Source organism: Diorhabda carinulata, chromosome 11 (genome assembly GCF_026250575.1).
Source record: "Diorhabda carinulata isolate Delta chromosome 11, icDioCari1.1, whole genome shotgun sequence".
Classification (NCBI taxonomy): Eukaryota; Metazoa; Arthropoda; class Insecta; order Coleoptera; family Chrysomelidae; genus Diorhabda; species Diorhabda carinulata.
In genome coordinates, this window is record NC_079470.1 from 1736751 (window position 1) to 1764161 (window position 27411).

Genomic DNA, 27411 nt, shown 5'->3' on the forward strand with positions numbered 1-27411 from the left:
GAACTCTTGAGATGAATATTTCAAATAATATGAAAATTGATGTTTCAAGTGATGAAATCGCTGGTGATTGTCTTGCGGAAAGTACTAAATTAATGTCTGAACAATCTTTGAATGCAATTTTGGGCAGTTATGTTTCTCTTGTCTCAGTGTTTGTTGACATTCCTTAGCATACTTAAATTACCTGATGTCGAGGTTATCTTTTCAAAAAACATCACAAATTCATATTATTGTTGTAATAAGAAATGAGAGCATAATTCATAATTAATATAAAACAAAAAGTATTACTTAAAAGCAATAATTTTAATCAAGAAATGAAGTTATCAGACATCCTTCAAACTGTTTTGATAGATATAAGGATTGCCATATACTGGTCTTTATTGTATTAATGATTCACTCATTATTCAAAGCGATTCATATTGAATCATGGAGAGTTTGATGTTATGATATTGAGAATTCACTTTTACCTAACTGAACCTAATCATTGTTTTGTTGATTTATTGAGTATCTAATTATTACATTTTATGTCATAGATAATGTAACACTAACGATCATTATACACGCTCACGGCCACCTGGTCAGGTTACGTTAGCTTCGGTTTGCAAAATAGAATTTTCTCAATTTTTCACATTGACTTGTTCAAAAATGGATAATCAACATTTTTGTTCACTTTATTACTCGAGGAAAAAAGATATTAACAATTATTCGTCAATAAGCGTTTACATGAACATCCAAAACCATTATTTTCTGATATTCTCATATACCAGATACCAGAGCCATACAACAGAAACTCTGTGAACTTTAATTTAAAATCCATTCAAATATGGTGTAAATTGCACTCCGGCCCATTTTTACCTTATGTGATAGCTGATGAAATTCCAAGTCGAATGCACTATCTTTTTTCGATTTGCAAATTGGCATCTGTATATTGGATTCCACTTTACCGCTGATGCCACCTTAACCGCAATTTTAACATGGGGGGATTCCACTTCACGCCGCTAATGTATATATATATATATATATATATATATATATATATATATATATATATATATATATATATATATAGACATGTCTTTATATCAAATATATCTTTTCAAATTAAAATAAAACTCTAGCAGGTATACAGCATACAATTATACTTCACATTTTGATTCCAGCGTGACGTCACATTGTGCGAGAGAGATAGAGCGTACCTGTACATAGGCATACATATGTGTATCATGCAAACTTTTCCCGCTGGAATTAATTTTCGCAGAAAAGGGTTTATTGGTAGAAAAATTCAGTATAAAACAGGTAAGTCAACTGATTAGGTTTTTTTAATTTACATTCACTCTCTGAAGACGATAACTTGGTTATCGAAACGCTCGTCAGACAGTGAATTATGAGAGTTGGTTGTAGTGGTAGTGTTTTCTATAACATCTAACCAAATAAATTTTTGATATTGTATGTATTTATTTTGGTATAAAATTATTTTAAAATAGATATATAATGAGGGAGAGGAGTTTGATTACTTGAAACAATTGGCTGAAGATGTGTGACAGATTTGTACAGTTTGGACAGATCATATATTTCAGGGAGTATGGCATTATGAATTTTCAATTTCCTCGCATCTGATGGAGAAATAAAATGCTGTTTAAATTGTTTGTAAGCTGTCTTATCATTCAATAATCATTTTATTATTATAATCTTCTGATTTCATAATAACAGTTTTATTAGATTCAACTGCTTTAAAAATGTTGAGATCTTTTTTTGTTTGATAAATTCTTTGGTTTTAGTTTAGTATTGTTTTGGAATTAATTTTTAAAATTAGTGATAATATTACAAGTATCAGATTTTATTTTTTGTTTGGTTATTTAGATGATTGGTATTGTATTCAATATATATTTGTCACAGATAATTCTTCGTGTACTAAAAATAATTTTTACAAAAGTGGGACCTTCATCAACTTCATCTCGTATTTCATTGGTCAAATCATCAGTCAATAGGTTGTTATTTCAATATTAGATTATCATTTTTTTAATATTTATTTTTTTAACATTTGTCTTCAAATTTTTGTAAAATATTATTATATTATATTATAAAAACGGATAATTTGCACTATTATATAACACCAAATATATATTTTCTTTCCACAAACCCAATAACAATTTCAGAAAAATGGATGTGTTTGATCGTATGATCTCAACATTTTTCACAGTAGCCTTTTTGCAACCTTATCAAATACATTTTGTATATGTGGCTGTGTATTACATATATCAGTAGGTTCACCATTTTTCACATATTTCGGGTGAGTTTTAACAATTTAAGGATACTTTATCTCTATACTGCTATCTTCACAAATTGCATCCTGCGACCCTGCGATAATAGGATACTTTTTAAACACCAGGAGCCCATACTTCTTAATTTACTTGCTTATTAGAATACTCAGTTTTCAGACATAAAATTCTTCAATGCTTCATGACTGCTGTTGTACTATACTATCTCCGATTAGCAATAAAATGAGGAGTCACGTCGTTTTTCTTACAACAGCTAATTTCAGATGCTCAACATGCTCTAAATCTGCCATAACACATTTCAAACCAAAGGCTATTTCATATTTAACAATATCTTTGTCAGAGATGACTAACCACTCAGTATAACTTGTTCAATGCAACTAGTACATATGTAATAATATCCATATTTCAGTAACTCACAGTTATCTAGTTTTCTTCTCCTAATATCTAAAAACTTATCTAAAAAGCTATTGTTTGGTAGTAAGCTAGATACACCACTATCATTTACTTTAAGGTAGTTCCCACTATTGATAATTTTGATTTCTGTCAATAGAAATGTGACAACAGTGCATGCTGGTTCTTCACTCCTCAGGTGGACACACAGGAGGAAAACATTAGTGTACTTGCATCTTTCTTGAGAAGCCCTGGCATTCCACAGAAGCAATAGCTTCATCTTAGTTCCCGATTACATCTCTCAAGTTAGCGGGACAACTATGCAGAAAATGACTTTTGACTGGACCAAAAATTGCCGCTCAATTGCCGTTTTAATGCCGTGAAATTCCCAGAATTTGCCGTTAATTATTTTTTAAAAAAATGATATGGTCCGCTAACTTGAGACTCAACTTAGTGAGACACCCCCTGGAAAATGGCTTCCCTCCGTACGGCAATTAATTTGAAGTGGATAAATAATTGCCGCTTGATTTGCCGCTCACGAAAATATCATTCCCAAGGTCGGGGTATGATGAGGTCTGGTGCAAAACGGGAAATGATATTTTCGTGAGCCGCAAATCAAGCAGCAATTATCTATCCACTTCAAATTAATTGTCGTACACGGGGAAGTCATTTTCCAGGGGATGTCTCGCTAACTTGAGATGGAGAATTGCGAATTTCCCGTTTTGCACCAGACCTCATCATATCCCGACCTTGGGAATGTTATTTTCGTGAGCGGCAAATCAAGCGGCAATTATTTATCCACTTCAAATTAATTGTCGTACACGGGGAAGTCATTTTCCAGGGGATGTCTCGCTAACTTGAGATGGAGAATTGCAAATTTCCCGTTTTGCCCCAGACCTCATCATACCCGACCTTGGGAATGATATTTTCGTGAGCGGCAAATATCTATCCACTTCAAATTAATTGCCGTACGGAGGGAAGCTATTTTCCAGGGGGTGTCTCGTAACTTGAGTCTCAAGTTAGCGGAGCAGGCCATATTTTAAAAAATAATTAACGGCAAATTCCGGGAATTTCACGGAATAAAAACGGCAATTGAGTAGCAATTTTTGGTCCAGTCAAAAGTCATTTTCCGAATAGTTGTTCCGCTAACTTGAGAGATGTTTCCCAATTAATAATACTATATACAACTTTGCATAAAACTTATGCATTGGGCAAATATTACACTTCACTGTACAAATTTTTTACAAACATTTACGCTGAACATAATAAATAATGAAAATTAGTGTTCTATGATATATTTTGATTTTTTTTACAAAAATGCGCTAATCCTAGCGTTTAGTCTTTGTGTCAGTCTGTCTATAATGGTGAGATCTCCTCACAGGAAGCATGTAGTGAGCTGGGGTTTTTTGCATTTAGCTGTAGATATGCAAAAGGGGAAAATCATTTGGGCATTACTACACAAAAATTAATGAAACCAACCAAAATGTGATTTTTCCCATACAAAGCACAACAACCACTGAATTTGAATATTTTTTGTAAGCAACATACTTATATCATCGATTTAGAATCTACCAGAGAAGCTACAACAAACGCAAACACAGCAATCGATAGAGTTTGCAAAATTGAGTGCTTACAAAATTGAAACTTTTATTTATGAATTTTTATTTCATAAACTAATTATTATAAGAATTATCAAAAATTAATGAGGAAAAAATTATAGAATAAATGAAATTATTGGAAACTTCCTTTTATAAATTGAGATTTTTGTCAATATTTACTGATTGCTAAGGGAAAAAAATATGCCAGTTTCTCACGCCGAGAGTGCGACGACTTTTTTACTTGAAATTTAAATATTTTCAATTTTATTTTTTATTATTTCATAATAAGGACTTTATTACAATACTTGTATCCTATATCCTAAGGAGTAACTTGAATATTATAAGGCCAGAGGCCTCTGGTCCCAAATGCCTCCGCGTTCCCCTGATCAAATCCTAAATAAAACTTAGAAAATGTGCTTAGTACCATAGAAGTTTTAAAATAAATAGAAGGGTCCACAAGAAGCATACTTTTGAAGACGATCAAATGAGCTATAATGTCTGATCACCTCTCACTCCTTAGGATGTAAGATGAACTACACATCTTCATAGGAAGTGCAATAAAAAGAAACCAAAATCATGTTTTCGTTTGGTTTCCCCTTGGGTAAAAACACAACAAAAAAGTTTAGGAGTCTTTTTTTTATGAGAATAGAGACGAGACGTTTATTAGATACTCGCTGGTGTGCTCATTACAAGTCAGTAAAAGTTGCAAAATAAAACATAGAAACAATTGTGAGTAGTTTGGATTATTTTTAAGATCCACCAAAAGTAAATCTGGACACAAGATCAGGAGCATACCTGCTTCTGGCGGCTGTTTGTGATTTTACCAAGCAATGACTTGGACATCAACATTGAGAAATGAGCAAGAAGATAAAAAGAACGATGCTAGGAGAATCAGCTCATGATACTGGATTATCAATTCAAGAAGAAATACTTCGGTGAATGTATGAATGCATAAACAGATTTGTACAAGAATTGTTGTCATGATACGGGGCCATGAAACAAAAATCAATAATATTTTTCAAATTATTGGAACAAAGTTTATGTCAGAAGCTTCAGATGACACTCTGACTGTAGCAGTTGATAATCTGATACAAATTTATGGTGAATTTGACAAGGAGCAGGTTTTCCAAGAAATAAAAAGGTACCGCAGGCATGTAAAAGCCCCCAATACGAGAATGGATGTTGCTGCCAAATGGAGAGCCCAAGAAATCCTTTAATTTATAATAAAATGGGACTTCAATTAATTGTTACCCTATATATTGCTTATACTTCAATACTTTTTGACCATTTACATCTTGGTTGCATCATGCAATAGGAGTTTTCATAACTTAAAATAATTAAAAATTATCTTCCATCTACAATGTGTCAAGAACGACTGGCTAATCTAGCCGTGCTTTCAATAGAAAGAAAATTTTCAAAATAAATCGATTTCAAAGAAGTTATTGAGGAGTTCAGTAAATTGAGGGCAAGAAAACACATATAACACGCTATAAAAAATACAAAGAACTATCTGATTTGTTGTATCTGATTTTTTTTGTCGATCGATTCGTATTTTATTTTCTTCACCCATATCCATTCAATATTGTAGGTATATATGTTTATTTAGCCTAAATAATTCAAGTCGAATATAAACTTCACATGCCAGATTTTAATGAAATAAACATAAACACTTATACATAAAAATGTGAACTAAATCAAAAGCTTGTAAAACTACATTTTTTAAAGCTGGGGGGCTTCATTCAACGTTGCCGCCCCGAGCCTCTGACGGGCTTAGTCCTCCACTGTGTAAGACCCACCAAAAATTTTAGGATAATTCAATTGTGGTAAACAATATTTCCAAAACTAATCTTTCATTTACCATTGTAGAATTTAGAAAATCAAGTAAATAGTGTACCTTTAATCCAATGATGTAATTGATTTTGATCATTGCTAGATATTACTTTACACTTTAATCCAAAGTTAGCCTTTTTCACACAATCTGGATCAGCGCATACACCACAACAATCACAGTATACTCCAGTTCCATTAAGTAACAAAGCTTCACATATAGAACAATACCATGTCTATAACAAAAAAAAATTAGAAATTGAGTAATTACTGGGTTAAAGTTTAGCAAACTAGAACATAGTAGCAATTAACCTTTGCAGTAATTTTTACAGAACTCCAACTATGTCCCTGTAGGGTCCTACTAACAATAATTGGTCCATCTCCACTTAGTCTTTTAAATATATAAAAACTAATGATACACAATAACACCGCACAAAAGAAACTTGTGAATCCGTAAGGGAGAAATAATTCACCCATTACCCACATTTTAGATTTTATATCTGCCTAGATTTCAATTCAAATATTGCTAACTTTTTACACAAAATGATTGAATACATAGTGATTGTATTTTACTTGTATATACTTGACCACAGAATTTATTATTTGTGAATCAACAAAACAACTGCAATTTTTAACAAAACTCTTGTTTATGTTTTACACTACGCTATAGGAATGGATGATAGGAGAAGGGAGAAAATAATCAACAACGTTGCCAAGTCATAATATTCTATTCACATTCCAAACTGATTTATGTATCCTTGTTTTATAATAAGGCGTTAATATATATACTTTTCATTTTTATTACTGTTTATGCGTTAATACTTCTATATTTATTTAGTTAATGTTATATAATAGATTCTAGATGTTTAATAATTGTTACTGAGCAGTTATCAACGATTTATCCATTCCCATGGATTTTGCTCTTTATATAGAAAGTTTAATACCAATAAGCTATTTTTATGTAGAAATTCCGACAAATATGAAAGCCACAAACTTCAGTAACTTATGAATTACACTGCTCATTTTAATTAATGATTAGAAAACAGCCATACAAGGGGAATCATAATTTTTAAATTTCTAAAAACCATAGTCAAATGAAACAACCAATCAGTTGATCACATTTACCCATCAGTCTACCAGACCGGATAGACCCTTGCAGAGTAATGGTTAATATTATATAAAGTCGAACATAATTAACTTCATTTTTATTTCTACTACCAAAAAAATAAAAATAAAAATGAAAGCTTTAAATTGAATCAAGCAGTAAATGCTTATTCTAATTTATCAACAAATCTTCTATTTAAACTCTTCTTAAAATTGAGAAAGGATTATAAGGATTATAATTTTTTAGGGAGCTCGATACTTCTATGATTTCTCCATTTTACCTGAGTGCAAATTAGTTGATGATAATTTATAGGTAATACAAACAAAAATAAAGCGAATCATTTATGATTTTTTTTAAATTGAATCATGATTTTCTACCGCACATGCTCATACGGTATGATCATTGTAACAGCTGATCCACACTTGAAAAATAATTTTTAAGGTTTTTGGAGGGGTGCAAATAGAAAATTTGACATAATTAGATGGTGCAAATTTATATAAAGCTATATAAATATAGGTTTTCCGAGAGCACATTTTTTTCTTTGCTTTTTTGGAGTAAGCAAATTATTTAATAGTATTTTTCTGGTAGTACAAATGGAAACTAGCCTAACCATTTATATAAAATTAATCATTATTTTGTCAGGTTTTTTTATGTCTACCAGAGAAAAGAGGATCTTATCATATGATTACAACCCGATTAGTTTCTCAACAACAGTGAACTTGATCCAAATCAGTTTCGGGTTAACTAGGATTCAGGACACAGGGATTCGTGATAATTTGACTTAATTTGTAATATAATAGTGAAGTAAAATAATGTGAAACCTTTAACCAACAGCTCAATGAAGCAACTCATTTGAATACACAAAAAATATCAAAACAACATCAATGGGTGAAGGAGCTTTGAGAAGAAATTTCAAATAGACACAAAGAAAAAATGGTGGATATGAAAAGGGAGTTCAGTTTATCTTAAAAATGGGTTGAGAAGTCTTGACAAGTGATTTTAGTTTATGTACCCATAATTTAATTTATTGTCTTAGATGTATTGTGTTCAGAGCCGGATTGGGGGGGCTATAGCCCCGTGCCCCAGGTCCAAGAGGGCCCCATCATTTGGAAATCATTCTGTATTTTTTGATGTGTTGATACCACAAATCTAACGTATTGATATTATACTGTGAATTTTTCCGGGTTTTCGAATTCCTTAAGGGGGCCCCGTCATTATTTTAGCCCCGGGCCTTATAAATCTTAATCCGGCCCTGATTGTGTTACATTTGATATTTGGAAATTTGTTGTTTCTTAAATTTTTAAGTACTCTATGTCAAGTGCTCATGGAATATTTTGTCTCAATTTTCATCCATTCTTATTCCCAAATTACTTTGTCAAAGTACTCTTGCATTATGCATACTTCCATGTGATCCTGAAATATAACAATTTAAAACAAGTCAATTTTCTAATAAGTTGCATACCACAAAGTTGCAAACAGCTTGCATTAGGACTCAATAATAGCCTTTTCTATTCATGTTTGATTCTGGAATCCTTGTCTGATTACATACAAAGTGTTAGTTCAGGAATTCAAATCCAGAGGGCAGATAATTTTATTCAGTGGATGTACGAAAATGATGAGGTGACATAAACTACAGATGACAAAAGTTAGGTTAAACTTATAGATGATGTTATTTATGTTTACTTAAAAATGGTAAGAACGTGAAATGTTTTTTGTACCAATAATAAATATGAACCGTTTTTAATTCCAGTCTGCTATATTCAGTTTCCAAAGTTTATTAACAGTAACACTGTTGATATTATGTACGTGTACTTACTTAAAAGGCGTATTTCCTAGTATTCTAGATAAAAACAGAACTGGGTGAGTAAATGTAATTTAATTTAATGATATTAACTTAATACATTATGAATTAAGAGCTAAATAATATTACGAGTCTACAGATATTGTATTGAAAAATCAGAATTTCAATTAATTCATATTACTCATGCAAATACAACTTGTCCATTTATTGAGTTACTTCTATTGCTCATTATTACTTTTGTATTTTACTTAAACGTAAAATTCTCAACAATCATTGTGAATTAATTCAAAAGTCTAAAACAATAGAAAACTATCTAAAAGATAAACTTTTGATCGAATAAATCAACACAATGGGCATCAGATCACCGAGTGAGCCACGACTAATCTAGATAGTATTACCTGCACTAACATAACTAATTAACTTCTAAATAAAGAAAAGTAATAATTATTCCTGTTTTGAGATGGATTAAATGTGAAGGATGACTTTGTAATATAAATTTGAAAAGTAACTTGACAGGTTCTAAGGTGTTCTATCATTAGAATAGTAAACATAGTATTTATACTGATACAAAGACAATTTTACAATCTCCAGTAGCTTCATTTTCACTGTATATTTGTAAAAGGCCACTTATTAGAAGAAAGCTAATATTTTTGCTCTTTGTTATTTTCAGTTTTTATTGCTTATGTTAGTCCTTGCAGTGGAAAAACTACAATAAACTTAGATAAAAAAATAAACGCTGGCTGTTTTTTGACAACTCAAAGACGTCAACTCTGCTTTGACATCCATTTACTACTACCCATGTTTCCAATTTCTTGTGGAATTGAAGTTCTTTCTCAATAGATTCTTGCCATTCTGGTTCTTTAATAGCTTCTTGATAGATTTCTGGTTCCCTTGTTACTGAACTAAGGAAACAATAAGTGAAATATATGTCATAATCTTCTAAATATCCTGGCCTTTTTACATTTCTACCTGATCTGATTAATGACAATTCTGGCAATGCAACATTTTCTTGAGTATTATCTTCATTGTCTGAACTATCTGATGTAGCATCACTTTCGCTTATATCATTATCTCTTTGTAAATTTTCTTCATAAGTTTCCTCTATAATCTCTCTTGGTTCACATATCATCTGTTGCTTATTTGTTTCTTTATTCTGATTAATCGCTTTAAATTCCATTATAGATTCATCAAATTTAACTTCTCTGGGCCGTATAATTTTTCTTTCATCCGGTAACCACAATCTCCACCTACCTCCGCAATAACTAACCATAATTCCCTTCTTTGCTCGAGCGTCTAGTTTATTTCTTTTTGGTAATGGTATGTACCATGAACTACATCCAAAAACTTCGAGTTTTGTCAAATAATTTTTTTTATTCCATATTTTCGATGGTGTCACTCCTCTGGATAATATTTTAAATGGCAGGTGATTTAATTCATAACTTGAAACCTTAAAAGCCTCGCACCACAATTCTTTAGGCATACAGGAATCTATTATTTTTGTTCTAATTTTGTCTAATAGAGTTCTATTCATTCCTTTGGCGGTTCCGTTTTGCTGTGGTGTATGTGGCGTTGTATACTCCAAAATAATCCTCTTCTTCTTGCAGGATTCTTTAAATCTATTTGTTATAAATTCACCACCGTTATTTAATCTAATTGCTTTAACATTAACTTCTTTTTACCTTTCCAATTCTACTATGTAATCTTCTAAATTTTTATCAGTTTCATTTTTTGTTTTGAGAGTTTTAACTACAACAAAATGCGAATAATCATCGATAATGGCCTGAAAATATCGCGATCCATCAAAACCGGTAGGGTTCATTGGACCACAAACGTCGCTGTGGATCAATTCGCCAATTTTTTCAAATTCCTCATTTTTCATAGTTAATAATTTTCTCCATAATGCCATCTTAGTCAAAGAACTTGTCATTACAAACACATTTTTAAGTGCCTCAATTTGTTCTTTGCCGTTATGCATTCTTTAATAATATCTAAATGCTTATCTGATATACCCGGAATAATAATAGACTGAGCTTTTGCATCTTTACACTCCCATTCATCCTTCTTTTTTCTACTTGCTGTTGAGTCTGGTGGATTACCATCTATTGCCTCTAAACACTTATCTTTTTGGCATAATATTTTGATTCTATTAATAATATTTGTAGTCATTTTTCTAAAATCTTTCGAGACTTTTCTCTTTTGACCTTGTCATTAAAACGCTAAATTTTTCTTGACTGATTTTAGCCACGAAATATTACTAATTCTTAACAACGTTCTGGGCCCATAACCTATTGGTTATGTTAGTCCTTGCAGTTGAAAAACTACAATGAACTTGAATAAAAAAATGCTGGCTGTTTTCTGACAAATATTTTTCGCGGGAAAAGGTTAAGTTAATAGTATAATATTTTTCATGTTCATTTACTGTCTCTTAAGCTCTTAATTTATTTAAATACTTAACACAACACTAACTTATAATATAATTCACTTATCACTTTTACTTAACTAAAATTATTTATTTAAATTCTCCGATTACATTCTATTTCGGTCTGTCACATGAATGAGTAATGAAGTAAGTAATGAAAATAAGTAAACAGACTTAAGTGAGGCTAGAAATAAATACAGATTAAACAGAGTTGTTGGGATTCTTAAAAAAAAACAGGCTGTGAGTATTCAATTTTGTAGAATACAAGATGACGTATCGTTTGTGCATTATATCAGAATGTACAACTAGTATAAAAACACCAAATAAAGTTTTCCTGCAAGTCCCTCGAGACGAAAAGCGTCAAAAACAATGGTTTCAAGCCATACGAAGAGATTATGCAAGCGTCAAACCTGGCAGCCCAGTATATGTTTGTGAAGACCATTTCAATTTAAGTTTTATCTATTGGTATATAAAAAATGTTAACTTATTGTTATTTTTTACTGTAGCTTGAAACAGATTTGGAAAATCATGTTGTAGAAACTAACCCAACGCAAAAAAATTGAAAAAAACTGCTGTTCCAACCAAATTTGATTGCCAGAAAGACCGAGAAAAAGGCATTTTGTGAAACACCTCGTTCGTTGGCATTAAAACGACGAACGACGAAAAAAAACCTTCAAAGCTATCATCTTTATGACTACATTTTAATGGAGTTCAAGAAAACAAATGTGATAATGAGGTTACTATAAGAAAGTCTAATTAGTAGTACTTACCTATTTGCTTTTACTCCACGTATTTTAGCCGAAGTAAATAATTGATTATTAGCAAAGTATGTAGCAACTATGAATGCATCTACCTTAGGTAGATTGTCCGATCTTGCTTCGATAAATCCTATTTCCGGCCTTCATTTCAATTGGAATAGTCTTTGAAATCCTTACAAAAACACAAATCGCACTAAACAACCAATGGCGTTTGAAAGGCGACACGCGGCGACCACGTTTCAGTATTTACTTACTTTATACGTCACAACCGCTGTAACCAATAGAAACATGTTTTCTGTCACGTGTTATTATTCAAATTATCATCAATATATATTTACGATTTATAATATTTTAAGTTATAATATAATACAATTCAACCTAAATTCATAAATAAGAAATTATATAAAAAATTTTAAACATGTTAAATACCCATATTACCGATCACTGCAAGGACCCAATTCTCAAAAGATCTAGAAAAGAAAGAAAACAAATAAATAAATAGACCTTCCTAGAAATTTTTCAAAAGAAACAATGTAAATAAACCGCCAGCTATAATTATAAAAAATTATATAAAAAACAAACATCAAAGGCGGCGCTTATGCAGAATTTTAGAATTCCTGATATTTCATTAGTAGGTACATAAAAGGTTGCCGCTTTCGCCGAATTTTAGAATAACACAATATCCGGACAGGGCCGGCTTGAGGACCCATTTCGCGGACTTGTTCATCACTATAGGATTTAGTTTTCTTTCAGTCTCTGGTAGTGTAAACAGAGTGTTCACCAACGGTTCCAAAAATTCCAACTTAGCTCTTAATTCTTATTAAAGTAAAATTTTTTATACAAATAAGGAGTTTTCCTATGTTTATAGTTCTATATATTCAAATTTTAATATATAAATAATATAATTTTTAGTATTATGAAGACGTTTTGGAAATGTGCGAGAATAGGTGAAAGAAAATCTCCTTGGATATCAGGATTATGTATAATAATGGCAGTTTCAATATTATTTTTTAATTAAAGTTGTTAATAAATTACAGCATTTATAAAAATCTTTGTAATATTAATCTATATAATAATGAGTTATTTTGTAATGTATTTCATTTTTGTTACTCTATATCTTTTCCAACGGTATTTCCAGAAGAAAAATCGAAAAAAGTCGTTATAATCTTAGTCTGGACACCAGTTATTTAAGCCCCTTTTACTCTACAAAAAAATCTCTAGTCTTGAAAGAATATCTTTAAACTGATAACTTGCCACACTTGATCCGCCTCAGTATAAGCAGCCTAGAGCTGAGTTACATACCAGTGCCATGAAGAAGGGTCAATGTAACCTTCATACCAAAGTAGGGAATAAGGACACCATACATCCCAAATCCTTTAGACCAATCAGCTTCACCTTGTTTCTACTCAAAACGATGGAAAAAGTAGTCGATAATTACATTAAAACAGAGATTCTGACGTGGACACCTCTCCATCCCTGCATTGGTACAAATGACAACTAGACTTCAGAACAAAGAAAACGTAATATACGCCTTATTAGACTTATGTGGAGCTTAGTAATAGACGAACTCTCATGCAGGCTGACTGAACTCGGCATACCCTGTCAAGAATATGCAGACGACATAGTCATCTACGCCAAAGGATGCTTTGAGAATACACTCTGTGACATAGTTCAAAGAGGACTCGACTGTGGTGGTGTCGATCGATGGGGCTAAACGTCTCTGAAACAAACATGAATAAATGATAATCACAAAAGCTCTGATGGTGTACAGAAACTTTGCAGGGAGGAATTGGTATTGTAACCCAAAGATCCTAAGGTGGATGTACATGGCAATTGTGACAGCAATCATTACATATGGGGTATTAGGTAGATAGGAGCAAAACCAATTACTGAGGCAAACTACAGGGGCTGAAACAGGCAAAGACTCTTCTGTGAAACTTTAACAAGAGTAGATATACTAACAGGAGTTCTATCTGAGAACTGTCTCCTCAACAAACACCTGAAGACGCTAGACTTAGCAGATAATGCGGCGTACAGATTTTGTTGCACAGAGGACGAAACTTCTATCCACATTCTCTTGAAGTGTGAAACATTAAGGAACTCCAGAGCACTATACCTGGGTGCGTATGAAATAGAAGACGAAGATCTCTACCAGATTAGTTGTAAACACTAGGTTCCCCAGAATCGCAGCACGAAAGGGTGACTTTGGTTCGCAGTGTATACGACACTTCAAATCTATATATACATATATGTACTCGTACATATACAAGATTTCTAAATGTGACATATCCACATAATGGCAGAATCCTCAAAATGCCGTGAAACTCTAGGTCAATAAATGAAGAGATACTAAGACGTATTAACAAACAACTAGAACTTTTCGAAATCATTAAAAAGTAGTAAATGGCATACTTACCAAATATAATTGGAAATATCAATCTCTGCAAATATTAACCTTCCGGCGGGCGCGCCATTGTAATGAGTGCTACAGGTGTTTTCCCTTATACCTGAAGGATGAACATTATTCCACCCCTATCACAATCTTTACACAATAGAAAAAAAAAAACAGCAGTGGTTTAGACATAAACAACCAAAGTGAAAATATTGAAGATTAAGTTATGCGTTAATATTTTAATGTTGTTCAAATAAAACTTGTTTTCAATTTTTGTGATTCTAATACTCATTAATAATTATCCTCTATAATTATCATCTAATAGTTTATATAAATAATAAAACATCATTCTATGGATTAAAGAAAGAAGAAATAAAACTACAGTAAAACAAGCACTAGGAGCTAATTTCTGTGTATAATTCATTGTTAAAAACTCGGGTTGGAGTAAATAAACTATTTTAGTAAAATTAAATGTAAAAAAGAACATTCACTTGAAGGTGTTAAATAAAATAAATTTGTATTGTACTCAGTACAACGCGCGCCTGCTGGGGTCATAATAAAAAGGGGCGCGCCCGCCGAAAAGGTTAAAATTGAGGGAAAGATTGAAAGCCGGAGGGGTCGGAGCAAGCAAACATCAATTTATAGGTTGTATTAGAAGAAGATAAAGATAATGTTCGGCATATTGATATAGAATATTGTACTTGTAATATTTCTTGCTAGTGTTGCTACAGAATTAGTATACAACTGTTAAATGCCGATTGTGACAAAGCTCTTGAGAAATTTACTTTGTTCATCGACCAAATTTGTAAATATAACCTAGTTTTTAAGTATATTTTTGGCTTTTTACTTCATTCATATTTTCATTTTTCCATATGAGTGAGAAAAAGGTTATAAAAATACAAAAACAGTATTTATGAATATTTTTAATATAAAATTACATATCAAGGAATAATATACAGTGATCTACAAAAGAGATATAATATCCAAAATTTGTTACATGACTTTTTTAGCTAAAAATATAGAAAACTGTTCTATTCTTATTTATAATATTAAGTTTTAAGCCTAAACTAAATAATTATACAAATTGTTTATAACATTCTCTTCAATATTAGAAATGTACTAACACGAAATTCAAAATTTCTAGTTCTCTATTGATCAATGAATGGACAGACATAAATAAATTTTTAAAATTATACTATCCAAATTAGGTTTTGTTGCAGATGTACACTTTTTTCATTATAAATGTATTGATAGTCAACAGTAACCTAGATTTTCAATTACACTGCCATAACCAAATTATAATATTACGCTTCTGATCTAAAACTTGGTTTATGCAGCCAAAATTAAAAATTACAATTAAACTAACAAATTGAATTACTAGTTACAAGACACTGAAATGCTACTTGTAGTTCATGCAGTTCGCCAGCTTTCAACTTTTTAGTTGGTGAGTCAGGAACTTTCCACATTTGTATGATAAAAAGGATCCATACAGGGAATTTCTAATAACTTTACAATTATCCTTAATTTACTACTTAAACCAAAAAATTGCCACCAAGAAAGTCTAGTTAATTGTTTTAATTTTGAACGTAAGGTTACTTAATTGTTTCATAGCTGTCGGTAAGATATGACTTGATAAAGAAAAAAATGCTGATATATTACATAATGTTAGGTATACCTAATCAAGGAGGTAGATGAAATGGAAGATAGCTGTTAAGACAACATACTAAAATTATGAACTTCACATGAATTGCCTTTTTAGAAAACTCTAAATTTTACTCGTGTGCTGAAACATTTCCGCAAAAGACTAGAAAAGTGTGTAAAGTAAGAAAAATATGGATATTTCTCTTTAAGAATACTTTTTAATACAATATATAAATTCTTTTAAATATTGTTCCAAAAAAAACAAATAATCATAACCTCACATCGGTCGACTCAACGGTCACATGAAATTATAGCACATTTCGCTAAAAAAATATATAAAATTTACTATGCTCTATTTATTTGATATTTTAAAGAAGTCTGCTCATACAAGGCACGACATATTAATATGTCCAGCCAAATTCCTTGAAAATAATGAAACATATCGTATGCAAAGTAAATATTTTGATGCAACGGTGAGCGTGAAATTAATCGATAAGTATAAATTTCAAGCCAACTATTATCGTAATTTTCCATTAACGTAGAGAAAATGGTTTCAACTTATTTTGTGCAAAAAATGCCAATATTTGTTTATTTTTTCGAACTTTATCTAGTTTTCGAAAAATTAATTTTTAGAACATAACAATTCCATACAAACTCGCGAAGCTTCTGATCCTTTGAAATTTAAACTACACCATCCAAGACAACAAAAACAATAAAACATGGTGCATGTTATAGAATGAAGTGAGAGTAGGGTATGAAATTGACATCTTGCCTTTACTCGTGATCAGTTGAAGAGCAGCCAATAGCTAACTGTATATTCGGATAACTGCAATGGTTAAAACCGTACCAAGAATATGGTCTTGATGTATAAACTACACACATTTTACATAATAGGTAATCATTAGTTCATCTATGGATAGGATTGGTTATAAAGGTGCATTATTAAAAACATCAATAATTGGTCGAAGGTTAGTCATTTTGTGCCTTCGATCTAAAGCGGTGTTATCTGCATATTTCCTCAAATCGATTACGCCTCATTGACTGCAACACCGAAGCATTATGAACATCTTCAGCTTCTTCCAAAACATTCTCCTGCGTGGTAAGGGAACATAAACACTAACCAAAAGAATTGCAATAAACATATCTTTCTGCTTGAGAATTCAAATCTGCTCATAAACCACTCAAAACTCAAAGGGGTGGGTTTTTGAAATCAATGAAGTCACCTTTTTCCCATTGAAACGTTACTTCAGTCTTATAATTTTTTTCTAACAGGTTGAACGTGTTTACTACTTGATTGATTATTAACGAATATAATTTCTTTGATTCGCTTAAAATTTTAACGGGGTATCTTTTGGATACTCCTCTATCGACTATCGTCCTCGATATTTAACAAAATACGCTTATTCTCTCTACTCTCCTTCTGGGTTGAGTTGCCGGCTACTCAAATGATTTGGATCAGTATCTTCTTCGTTTTCTGAGTATATATATATATATATATATATATATATATATATATATATATATATATATGCCTTTTGGAAATATTTGATCATCATTTATGTGAAAATTTTCGGCTTCATCTATCAGATCAGCAACTACGGTATTTTCCTAAAAAACAATAGAAAATTACTATAAGTGACCAAGGGGTCGTTAACGACCCAGTAAAAAAATAGCTCGTTGTTTTCATAGAGTTTTATAAAATCATATAAAACTACTCACCAATAATAATTTGAAACAAGTGGTGTGCCTGGAAGAGTCGCGTGGTAGTGATGATAAATCGATATGTGTATTTATAACTCAAAAAAAGCTTGTTTCGCCATCTAGATATTGTAGCAATAACCAGATTTTATTTCTTGGTTCGTTAATGACCCCTGGGGCATTGATGGGTTAACCACAAAAATTAAATTATTTTCAAAAAATTTTAATCTCCTAAATCTGCCTTTCAATAACCCAAAACTGTTTTTTATTACAATTCTTGAAGAGGAATGCCTGTAAATGAATTATTTTTGATTATGAGTTAATTGTCTATTGTTTTTAAAAGGTGCTATTAACCACGTCAAGCATATATGCAGAGTCGCCCAATAAAAAATCATTTTGAAATAAGTCTTTCAAACCTTTTTCATATAAGGAAGACATCTCAGAACTTTTTTTATTATCACATTCACCTTGAAGTAATATGCTGTAATCACTTTTTCTATTATAATACACATGAGCTTGGTCTGATACTGGCCGTTTCCATCAATAGCCCCTATTATACCATTCATTTTCTATAATTTAAAAAATTCTTGTTTCATAATTTGTTTTTACTCACAATTAGACCAAATAATGTACTTGGGTAAATAGTCGACTATTTTGGAAATCACACGATGAGCAGAACTTTTAGTTATATCAAATTGATCAGCAATTTGTCTACATGTTTCAGTATTTGCCAAATACCATATGGTCATGTAAACAGCCTTCTTTGAAGTTTTTTTTTCTTCCGGGTTTTTATAATCAGACAAAACCTTTGCATTTCTGATTACATCTACAAAAAGGAATTTCTCTATTGAACCTAATAATAGGATTACTTGAACTGTACTTAATTCATAATTGCTTTCTTAAATTTACCAATAATATAATCACATGTCAATCTCTTCATTCTAAAATGTTCACGAAGTTCTTCCTCGTCGTATTGTTCAATAATTCTCATGTATTTTTTAGTTCGATATAAATTTCTCCTAGATTTTATCTCTATTGAACTTTCTGAACTAGAGCCTGATAAAAGTGGCCGTTGGTACAGTGGCGAATCCTTCATGAATGCAACGCATGCCTAAAGACCGCTTGACATGATGCAATACAACGTGTAATGTAATGCAAGACACAATATTTCTTGCATGCGCAGTTTTGTGCCATTTTTAAATCGTGCAAGTTGCAATCTAGTTACTTTTGGCTTAATAGATCAGCTGACTTTCGTAAAACTTAGATTTATTATTTTCATTGTTAAACTAGGTACAAAATATTAGATAAAATTTGAGGTTAAGATTTGTTTACTTTTACTGTTTACAGAGACTTGCATGCAATTTCTTGCACGTTGTATTGCATTATGTAAAGCGGCCTTAAGAATATCACCTTAAAATCTACTATTTATTAATGCCGCTTGACATGATGCAAGAAATTGCATGCAACTCCTTGCAAGATCAAAATATTACATAGACGGATATTGCTTGTCCCTTGCCATTGCATCATGATTGCCACTAATCAAAATTCCATCATAAGTAAAATTAAACAATTTCCTAACCTCAAACTTTATTTAATATTTTTTAGGCATTGAAATGAAAATAAAAAAAAACTAATTAAAGTAAACAAGAAAAAAGTAGTCAGTGCATCGCTGGCAATAATTATATCTGCTGCTACAAAAATTAGTTGAGAATGGATGAAGAAAGATATAATAAAAAACTCCAAGGAAAAAAAAACGTAATATCAGCAGATAAAAAACTTATTTCTCTCTAAATTTGCAATTGTACGCAATAAAAATGTCATCAAACTGATAAAGTGTGAGATCTTGTATGAAACAACTTGATGCTTTTTATCAAGAAATATTGCATCTTGCATTGCATTGCATCATGTCAAGCGGTCTTTATTAATATTTTCTATTCATGTAGGTAAATAATAAACTATGCTACATAATCTCATAACCGGTATCAAAGTACGGAAATACTTAATTTCAATTACTGTTAGCATTTGTAAAAATGCATTCAATCACAACAGACACACAGATAGTCACAGACCTTTGCGTTGAGGTTACTTGCTGGCAATTGCATTTTGCATTGCAATTAATTTTATTTTGGTCGCAGGTCAGGAAAGTTTATCGCGTCTCGGTTTCGTCACAAATAGTGTTGATTTTATTTGTGGACGTCTAAATAGCTTTATGGACAGTATAGTGTAAAGTGTTAAGGGATAGTACTGATGATGCCAATACATAGTTTAAAAATTATGAAAACCAACATTTTCGTCTTTGAATTTTGAGGAAGAAATACGAACCTCTAAATATGGAAGACCTACGCGAAAATAAATTATACAACCTTAAAACTACTATGGAGAAATCGGGATTTATCCGAACATTTAATCCTGAGAATTATGGTAAATTACCCTGGATGTGCGGAAGTTATTCTGTTGGTTTAGAATTCGGTCATAAATGGATATTCAGATTCGAATCATTTGCATACCGCAGTACAACGTCATCCAAGTTCTGAATCGCATTTACTGGCATGGTTAAAATTAAAGTCATTTGGCTCAACCCGCATAGATTTCAAATTTTAAAACACAACGAGAAGTTGCTCATGCAACCGGGGCAATTAAATGCTATGAACCCATACGATATGCATCACTGGCACGATCTATGACAGCCAGATATAGAAAGCGTATTCACTCAACCATCGACTAATGCTAATGACCCATTCCTTTGTCGTTTTGTGTAAAGAGTGAATGTATAAGACATTGTTCATAATTATAAATATAAAAGTTAATTTCAATAGTGCCACCATATTTATTATTCGACTGCCCGGACAATCCAACTACATCAGAAGTGGTAAACAGTGTCTAGAAGTCGTATTTGTGTAGAATGCCGGAATATCTAAAAAATTCGAAGAGACATAACTCAATATCCAGTAGCGATAGCTCAGTTCCCCTGATGCTGAAAAACAATCATGGAAATCATAAAAATCTAATCCAAGAGATCACATAGGAAATCTGATTACAGGTACTCTAACACTCCTAATGTCGATCCAGAAATCTACCACGGACAGCAAAGTTCTTATTTATTTTTATTTTACTTGCATTGATAAGTTAGTTTTAGGTTAGAAATGAGCTGAATTTCAGTATCTATTTGACTCATCATATCAAAGTGAGAATAAGTGAGCTCACTTGTTCTCTAATTCAGATAATTTGCAAGAGGAAAGCTACTATTGACAGTGCTTATCTGTCATTAAATCAGATTTCTTGTACAACTTCCCAAAACACAGAAATTTAGTTTTTGGATGTTTATTGTGTATAAAATATTCGTAATATAAATGATTAATCTATAAAAACAGTATCAAAAGAGTCATAAAAGTTTACTCATACAAATTCATAAGAACATAATGAAATATAAATACTTTCCATTACAATAAAAACAATCATTTTGATTTGTTTTCGTGATGATCATATAACATTAATTAAGAAGTCAAAAGAATTCATACTTTTCATTCTTTAATTTAGTATACTTGTTGTGGATAAATAATCAAATTATGCGATTGAATTTGGATTGTTTAAAGTAAATTTTTGTGTAAATTGGATATTGTTTAGTTAATGCGGTATTCAAAATCTTTGGTTGCAGTAGAAGAACTACATGACCTGAATTCTTAATTCCTGAGTCGCAACCACTAGTCTCAGATAGATTGAGCTAATTAATAAATTTCTATCTGAATTAAATATTATTGAGCACAAGAGAATTGTACCAAATCATACTGTCACTAACCATTGGAAACAGTAGCAAATCTATATTAATACATTTACTAGTCACTATAATAATACATTTTCAAGACGGGAGCTTCAGCTACTAATCTCAGCATAATTAAATTAACTAAAGTAAATTTCTATCAAAATTTAATGAGGTTAACTATATGTGGTATATTAAATGAAACATAGTTCAGTAGAAGACAGACAAACCATACTGACTCTAATCTACCAAATCTGAATCTCAACGACTAGTCTTAGTTAAATTGAGTTAATAAAAGTAAATTTTCATCAAAATATCAGGAATCTTTAGTCAGTCAAAATACATGAAGTTCATGCCTCTACCACATTTTCCAGATCTGAGTCTCAGCGACTAATTTCAATGGAATGTTACTAATCGTTGGTCATATTATCAAAACTACAAATAAAGAATTATTAATCACTTACTCATCTACTACATTTTCCTGATCTGAGACTCGAGGATTGGTCTCAGTTAAATTAAGGTAATAAAAGTAAAATTCATTAAAATTGGATGTTGTTAGGTAGGAGAGAGTTATCTTAAATCAAACTGTCGATAATCTCTAGTTACTACAGTAAAACTACATGAGGAGAAAGTCTGTTAGCTTACTCATTTACCGCATTTTCCAGATCTGAGTCTCATCGACTAATATTAGTGAAATTAGGTTAACTAAAGTGAATTTCTCATGTAAATAGAATATTGTTGAACACTAGGGACTAATTCCAAATAATACCGTCACTAAATGTGAGTTACATTATCCAAATGATATGTAAAGAATTACTAATCGCTTACCCATTTACCAAATTTTCCAGATCTACGATTAGGTGACTAATTTCAGTGAAATTGAGTTATTGGGAATTGTTTAAAATCAACCTGTCACTAATCTTTATTTAAAGCAGTAAAACTATGAGCAGTATGTCAGATAGCTTACTAGTCTATCATATTTTTCAGAGCTGAGCCTGAGTGAGCACTCTCAGTTAAATTAAATAATTTCTATTTGAACTGAATAATGTTGAGTAGAAGAGTGTTATTACATATATAATCATTAGTTTCAGAAGCAAAACTACAGGTTTTTTAATCGCTTGTCCATCTATTATAGTTTTCAGATGTGAGCCTCAGCGACTATTATCTTTCATAAACCTCCAATGATAATTCAAAGAAAGAAAATTCAGTGCAAATGATTGAAACAGCATATAGTAAACAACTAAAGCTAACAAAAAGTATTAAATCTGACTTCTTAATAATCATCTAGGTAAAAAGTGACATTAAACTATTTTAAAAAAATTTTTCTTGGCTTGACTCCTATAAAATTAACTAATCTTGTTAGAAATCTATTGACTTATAAATAAATTTAGTTTTTGGCAGTCTCATTAAAATTAATTAATATAAAATGTGCAGTCAAAATTTTATATAAATATAAATAGACAACAAAATTATCAGAATAAAAGTGTTATACTTTAATAAGAAAAGACCATAGGTTGCATTCTAATATAGAAACTACTGAACATTAAATAGGATAAATAGTAAAATTTCAAGTGAAAACGTCTCATAGAACTTATCGATTCTGGGAGAGAGACATCCCTTAAAATATTTTATTGACCCAAACGATGCTTGCAATGAAAAGCTCAAAATCACATTTTGTATGATCTAAAATGACAATCGAGTGATGTATAGGGTTATTACTTATTATTGGTGCACATACACATATTGTTTTATATATATATATATATATATATATATATATATATATATATATATATATATATATATATATATATATATATTTATATATATATTCATTGAGAATAAAACGATGAAATGGTGTTGGGGCAGAAGAATGATCAATTTTTACCAAAAATGAATTTTGAGTACTTTTTTTACATTCTGTTTTTTTTATTTATAAAATGGTCGAATATCAAATTACATTTTCAAATTTGATTGTCTTTTTACATACAGAACGACTGCCCTGGCTTAAAAATGGAAGAGATCAAAACAAAATTAGGTACTAAACTGTCACATTCTCACTCTAGTAGTAACACTCGACGAAAGAAAAACCCTGTACATAAAATATATAACTTAAAAAAATAGTGAAATGTTGATGAAATTGCAACTATGTATACATTAGAAGCTTTGTATTTTGTATTCAATTGTAAATATTTACAATTATGTATACATTAGAAGCTTTGTATTTTGTATTCAATTGTAAATATTTTAATTTATCTACATCAAGCTATATGATTTCACCGTAAACCATTTTCTTCCTGCGTTTTTGAAAACAATGTTCTGCTTCCTGCTCTACTCCAATTAGACAACACATGATCCTAAGCTAGTCCGAGAATGAGAGACTCATAACAACTCTAAACATTTCAATATGTGTACATACTCAAAAACCTGCTGTTAAAATGCAGATTTAATTAACATTAACAGTTATCATAAATCGAGTAGATTTCAAAAATAGGTGAAATTATCTCTTAAGATATTATCTTTCTATTAACTTAAATACTGTCCATTTTCCTTCAAAATTTGCCTGACACATAATAATTGGAGTATGAACTTCACGTTGAGTTTTCACAGAGTCCAAGTTCAATTTTGAAATAAAGAAAAAAAAAATGGAAAAGTTTCAACACTTAACAGCAAACTTTTAATAATGTAGAAAAAGAAACCTGCTACTTTTGAGAAGTTTATAAAAAAAACTTTGGTAAAATATTTAAATTTTCAAAATAAAAAAAAAATTTTTTAATGGAGTAAACATTATTAAGCTATTATTGCCCAGATATACCATACGGTATTAATAAATCAACTTTTCATCAACGGATCAAATTTTATTCTCGATCTGGCTTAATCTTTTATGAGAGATATGGGTTCAATATTCTCCCACATCGGATGAGTTTAGCTTTTTATATGCGAAACAATTGGTTTAAATTTCAAACAGTGAGCTTCTAGTACTGTTCCAGACACACCCTCTATTTCTTTTTCTCTCAAATTTTTGTGGTTTTTATGGTTACGGCTGATGGCTTTTTTTGAAAAAAAAAAATACCTTAAGGTGCAGTTTATATAAATCAATTCATTTTATGCCGTACACTTTATGGCTTAATAATAATAATAATTATGGAAAATAATCAGTTTTTATTGCATAACCTCAAAACCGCAGTAACTTCTGTGTGCTATAAATTCTAAATTTGTTCAATTTATGATTGTTTTAGACAAATACAGGGTTTGGCAATGATACGGGAAGATTTGTGGTGGGGCTTGCAGCGCGCGGTGAAGTGGTAGGGAAGACAGTCACAGGCCTGTCGGGACCCGAGTGGCTTGCCATTTCTAACATTGTATATCAAATGGCTACTCTTTTATTTCCCATTAATGTATCAAATTACAAAAAAAAATATTTTTTCAACAATAAAATTATTTACGAAATCAGCGACTTTCCATTTTTTATAGAATCCAGTTCAGTTTTGTTCAGTCAGAGCCGCCACCGACTAATGATCATGATTATCCTTGGTCCGAAATTCCTTATATACCTCACAGCTTTGAAACCTTCATCTTTTCAGGAACATAAGTTCCAAAAAGGCATATAGACCAGTCGCCAATAAATATTTTTTCAAATGTCCTTGGTGATGATTTTTTAGAATTAATAGTGAAATATCGCTATGCACAACAGAAAAAAAGGGCACTTGATTTCACTTTGGCAGAGTTGAAAGCATTAATTGGAGACAATTATTAAGGGGTTGAATCCACTGCTATGTCTTCGAATTTATTGGTCAACAGACCTGAATATTGCAAATCACAGAATATCAAGTTTAAAGACACTAAAAAGGTTCCTAAAAATTCTTTGTCTCCTTTATCTCAATGACAATGATTCTATGCTGTAAAAAGGTGATGAAAAGTTCGATAGATTATATAAAATTAGGCCCATAATCACCCAATTGCAAAAAAGCTTATGACGGTGGATAAGAGTATGGTTGCCTTCGAGGGCAGAGCACATTTGAAACAGTAGATGCCTCAAAAGCTAATAATAAGAGGCCTTTAAAATATTGGCATTATAGTGCTCTGTTACTAGATATCTTCTCAATTTTTCAGTCCATTAAGGAAAAAGGGAGAGCACTGAAGAAGGATCGGTTCGGTACTATATTTGACAAAGAAAAATCGGTGTTTTTGATTGTAGCTGGAGCTTGCAAAAACAATTTTAACACCTAGGGAAATGGTTATGTATCAAGTTCATTGGAACAGAAAAGCCAAAATATCAAAATTGTAAAACAGTCTAAGGAATAACAAAGAATAGTGATAGACATTGGAGAAGATGTGTGCTGGTACAGAACCTTTGGAAGAACCATGTGCATAAAGTGTGATGTTGGGTTATGTGTTCCTTGTTTTCCTCAGAATCACTCAAATTAGTGAACATTTACACGTCCATATGTATCTATGTAGCTTTGTATTTACATTTGTTCTAATTATATTACATAATATAAGATTTAATTTACAGAAGCATAAAGATGTGCTTTTGTGTTAATTGCTTGTACCTTAACCGCCCCAGTGATACCATATGGTAACAGCTATTATTGTTTTCGATTAAATTTATTTTGTTAATAATTTTTATAATTAATACTCTAATCTCAACCAATATAGAGCAATAAATATGAAAATAAAAATAATTCCGGGCGCTAATGGGTTCAAATGAGTTTTGCATAATAAACAATATGCAGACGCTTAAAAATTGAATTATTTGATAAAATAATGTTATTGCCAGTAAGCTTTCCAAATGCATTCATCGTTGCCAGTTCATCAATTAAAATCAATAACATAACTCATTTATCAATTCTACTATCTGATCATTTCCAAATATTTCTGCTTGTGTTTGGCCAACATATCTGTCACAGTCACCAAAGTTTTAATGTTGGAATTCAATTTACCAACAGCTTGTAATTCAGTTATGTGTGCCACACATATGTGATGTAAAGTTGCTAGTTCTTTGGCAGTATCTGGGACTGTAGTGATGCGCGGTTCTCCTGGATCTCCTACCATGGAAAGCTGATCAAGGAAGACAACCATACGTTCTTTATTTTTGAGTATAAACGGATTTACCACTTCCATATAAGGTTCCTAAAAGGGAAAACTTGTTATAAACAGTGCATTTTAGACATTTGATAAATTTAATAGTACACACACACATCACAAATTGGAATTAAAATAACACATTTATGTACTGAAATCCAGATGTTTAATGTTTCAAAATGCAAACCCTAGCCAATAACCAATAAATTCAAACTTTTTCTGCGGACTCAAATAAAGTAGAGAATAATAATAATTCTACCAAAAAAATCCAAAATATTTTATAAACATACCATTGATCAATAAGTCTGTCGATTAGAAGTCGCCATTAATTATATTTTTATATATTTTCCTTGATGTAGACATCATGTTTCAAACGTATAACATGCTATTCGGCTTGTTACGTTTTTCAAACATTTTGAATATTTCTTTATTCACGTATTTTAGCAAAGTAGTCACTTCTGATTTATTTATTATAAGTTTCGAGTTTTGAATAAATTAATTTTTTATCGACCTCACACTTATTCGAGAAATTCAATAAAACCTTGGAATTTATCGAATTCAACCCCTACCTATCTACACTTTAAATCAATGTAAATTATAGTAAATTTGTGGTGATTTTAATCTTTATATTCTCTGGTAAGTTCTATATAAATTCGTATTTTCT

At 31.1% G+C, this 27411-nt stretch overlaps 4 protein-coding genes and 1 long non-coding RNA gene across 7 annotated transcripts in view; 2 read left to right on the forward strand and 3 right to left on the reverse strand.

Annotated features, from left to right (window-relative positions):
* LOC130899699 (diacylglycerol kinase epsilon) overlaps positions 1 to 6799 on the reverse strand; it is a 114062-nt gene extending 107263 nt beyond the window's left edge. For all 3 annotated transcript variants that reach the window (XM_057809840.1, XM_057809838.1, XM_057809839.1), the window contains exons 1-2: positions 6404 to 6799; positions 6159 to 6327 (exon numbers count right to left, since the gene is read on the reverse strand). In XM_057809840.1, the coding sequence (XP_057665823.1) occupies positions 6159 to 6327; positions 6404 to 6577 (343 nt within the window). In that variant the 5' untranslated portion in view covers positions 6578 to 6799. The remainder of the gene's footprint in view (positions 1 to 6158; positions 6328 to 6403) is intronic.
* A 1914-nt stretch (positions 6800 to 8713) lies between these two features.
* LOC130899704 (protein kish-A) lies at positions 8714 to 13250 on the forward strand. Its single transcript, XM_057809845.1, has 3 exons — positions 8714 to 8888; positions 8947 to 9056; positions 13087 to 13250. Exons 1-3 carry the CDS (start codon positions 8886 to 8888, stop codon positions 13190 to 13192), a joined length of 219 nt encoding a protein of 72 aa, XP_057665828.1. The 5' UTR covers positions 8714 to 8885; the 3' UTR covers positions 13193 to 13250.
* A 4493-nt stretch (positions 13251 to 17743) lies between these two features.
* LOC130899703 (uncharacterized) lies at positions 17744 to 20046 on the reverse strand. The gene is made up of 3 exons (XM_057809844.1): positions 18815 to 20046; positions 18539 to 18731; positions 17744 to 18474 (listed from the first exon to the last, which is right to left on the reverse strand). Exons 1-3 carry the CDS (start codon positions 18999 to 19001, stop codon positions 18468 to 18470), a joined length of 387 nt encoding a protein of 128 aa, XP_057665827.1. The 5' UTR covers positions 19002 to 20046; the 3' UTR covers positions 17744 to 18467.
* Positions 20047 to 20059: 13 nt separating this feature from the next.
* LOC130899705 (uncharacterized) lies at positions 20060 to 26970 on the forward strand. Its single transcript, XR_009060058.1, has 2 exons — positions 20060 to 20945; positions 24902 to 26970. It is a non-coding gene; the product is annotated as an uncharacterized LOC130899705 (long non-coding RNA).
* LOC130899702 (ras GTPase-activating protein 1) overlaps positions 21211 to 27411 on the reverse strand; it is a 32429-nt gene continuing 26228 nt past the window's right edge. Inside the window, exon 10 of the mRNA XM_057809842.1 lies at positions 21211 to 26795. Within this exon, the coding sequence (XP_057665825.1) occupies positions 26517 to 26795 (279 nt within the window). The 3' untranslated portion in view covers positions 21211 to 26516. The remainder of the gene's footprint in view (positions 26796 to 27411) is intronic.

Bases quoted from the DNA above. Each gene is read 5' to 3' on its own strand.
- LOC130899704 (XM_057809845.1), top strand. The intron at 9,057-13,086 runs GTGAGTAAATGT...TATAATTTTTAG, and splicing joins CTAGATAAAAACAGAACTGG to TATTATGAAGACGTTTTGGA.
- LOC130899703 (XM_057809844.1), bottom strand. From the start codon at position 19,001: ATGAAGGATTCGCCACTGTACCAACGGCCACTTTTATCAGGCTCTAGT. The intron at 18,732-18,814 runs GTAAATTTAAGA...TCCTTTTTGTAG, and splicing joins GACATGTGATTATATTATTG to ATGTAATCAGAAATGCAAAG.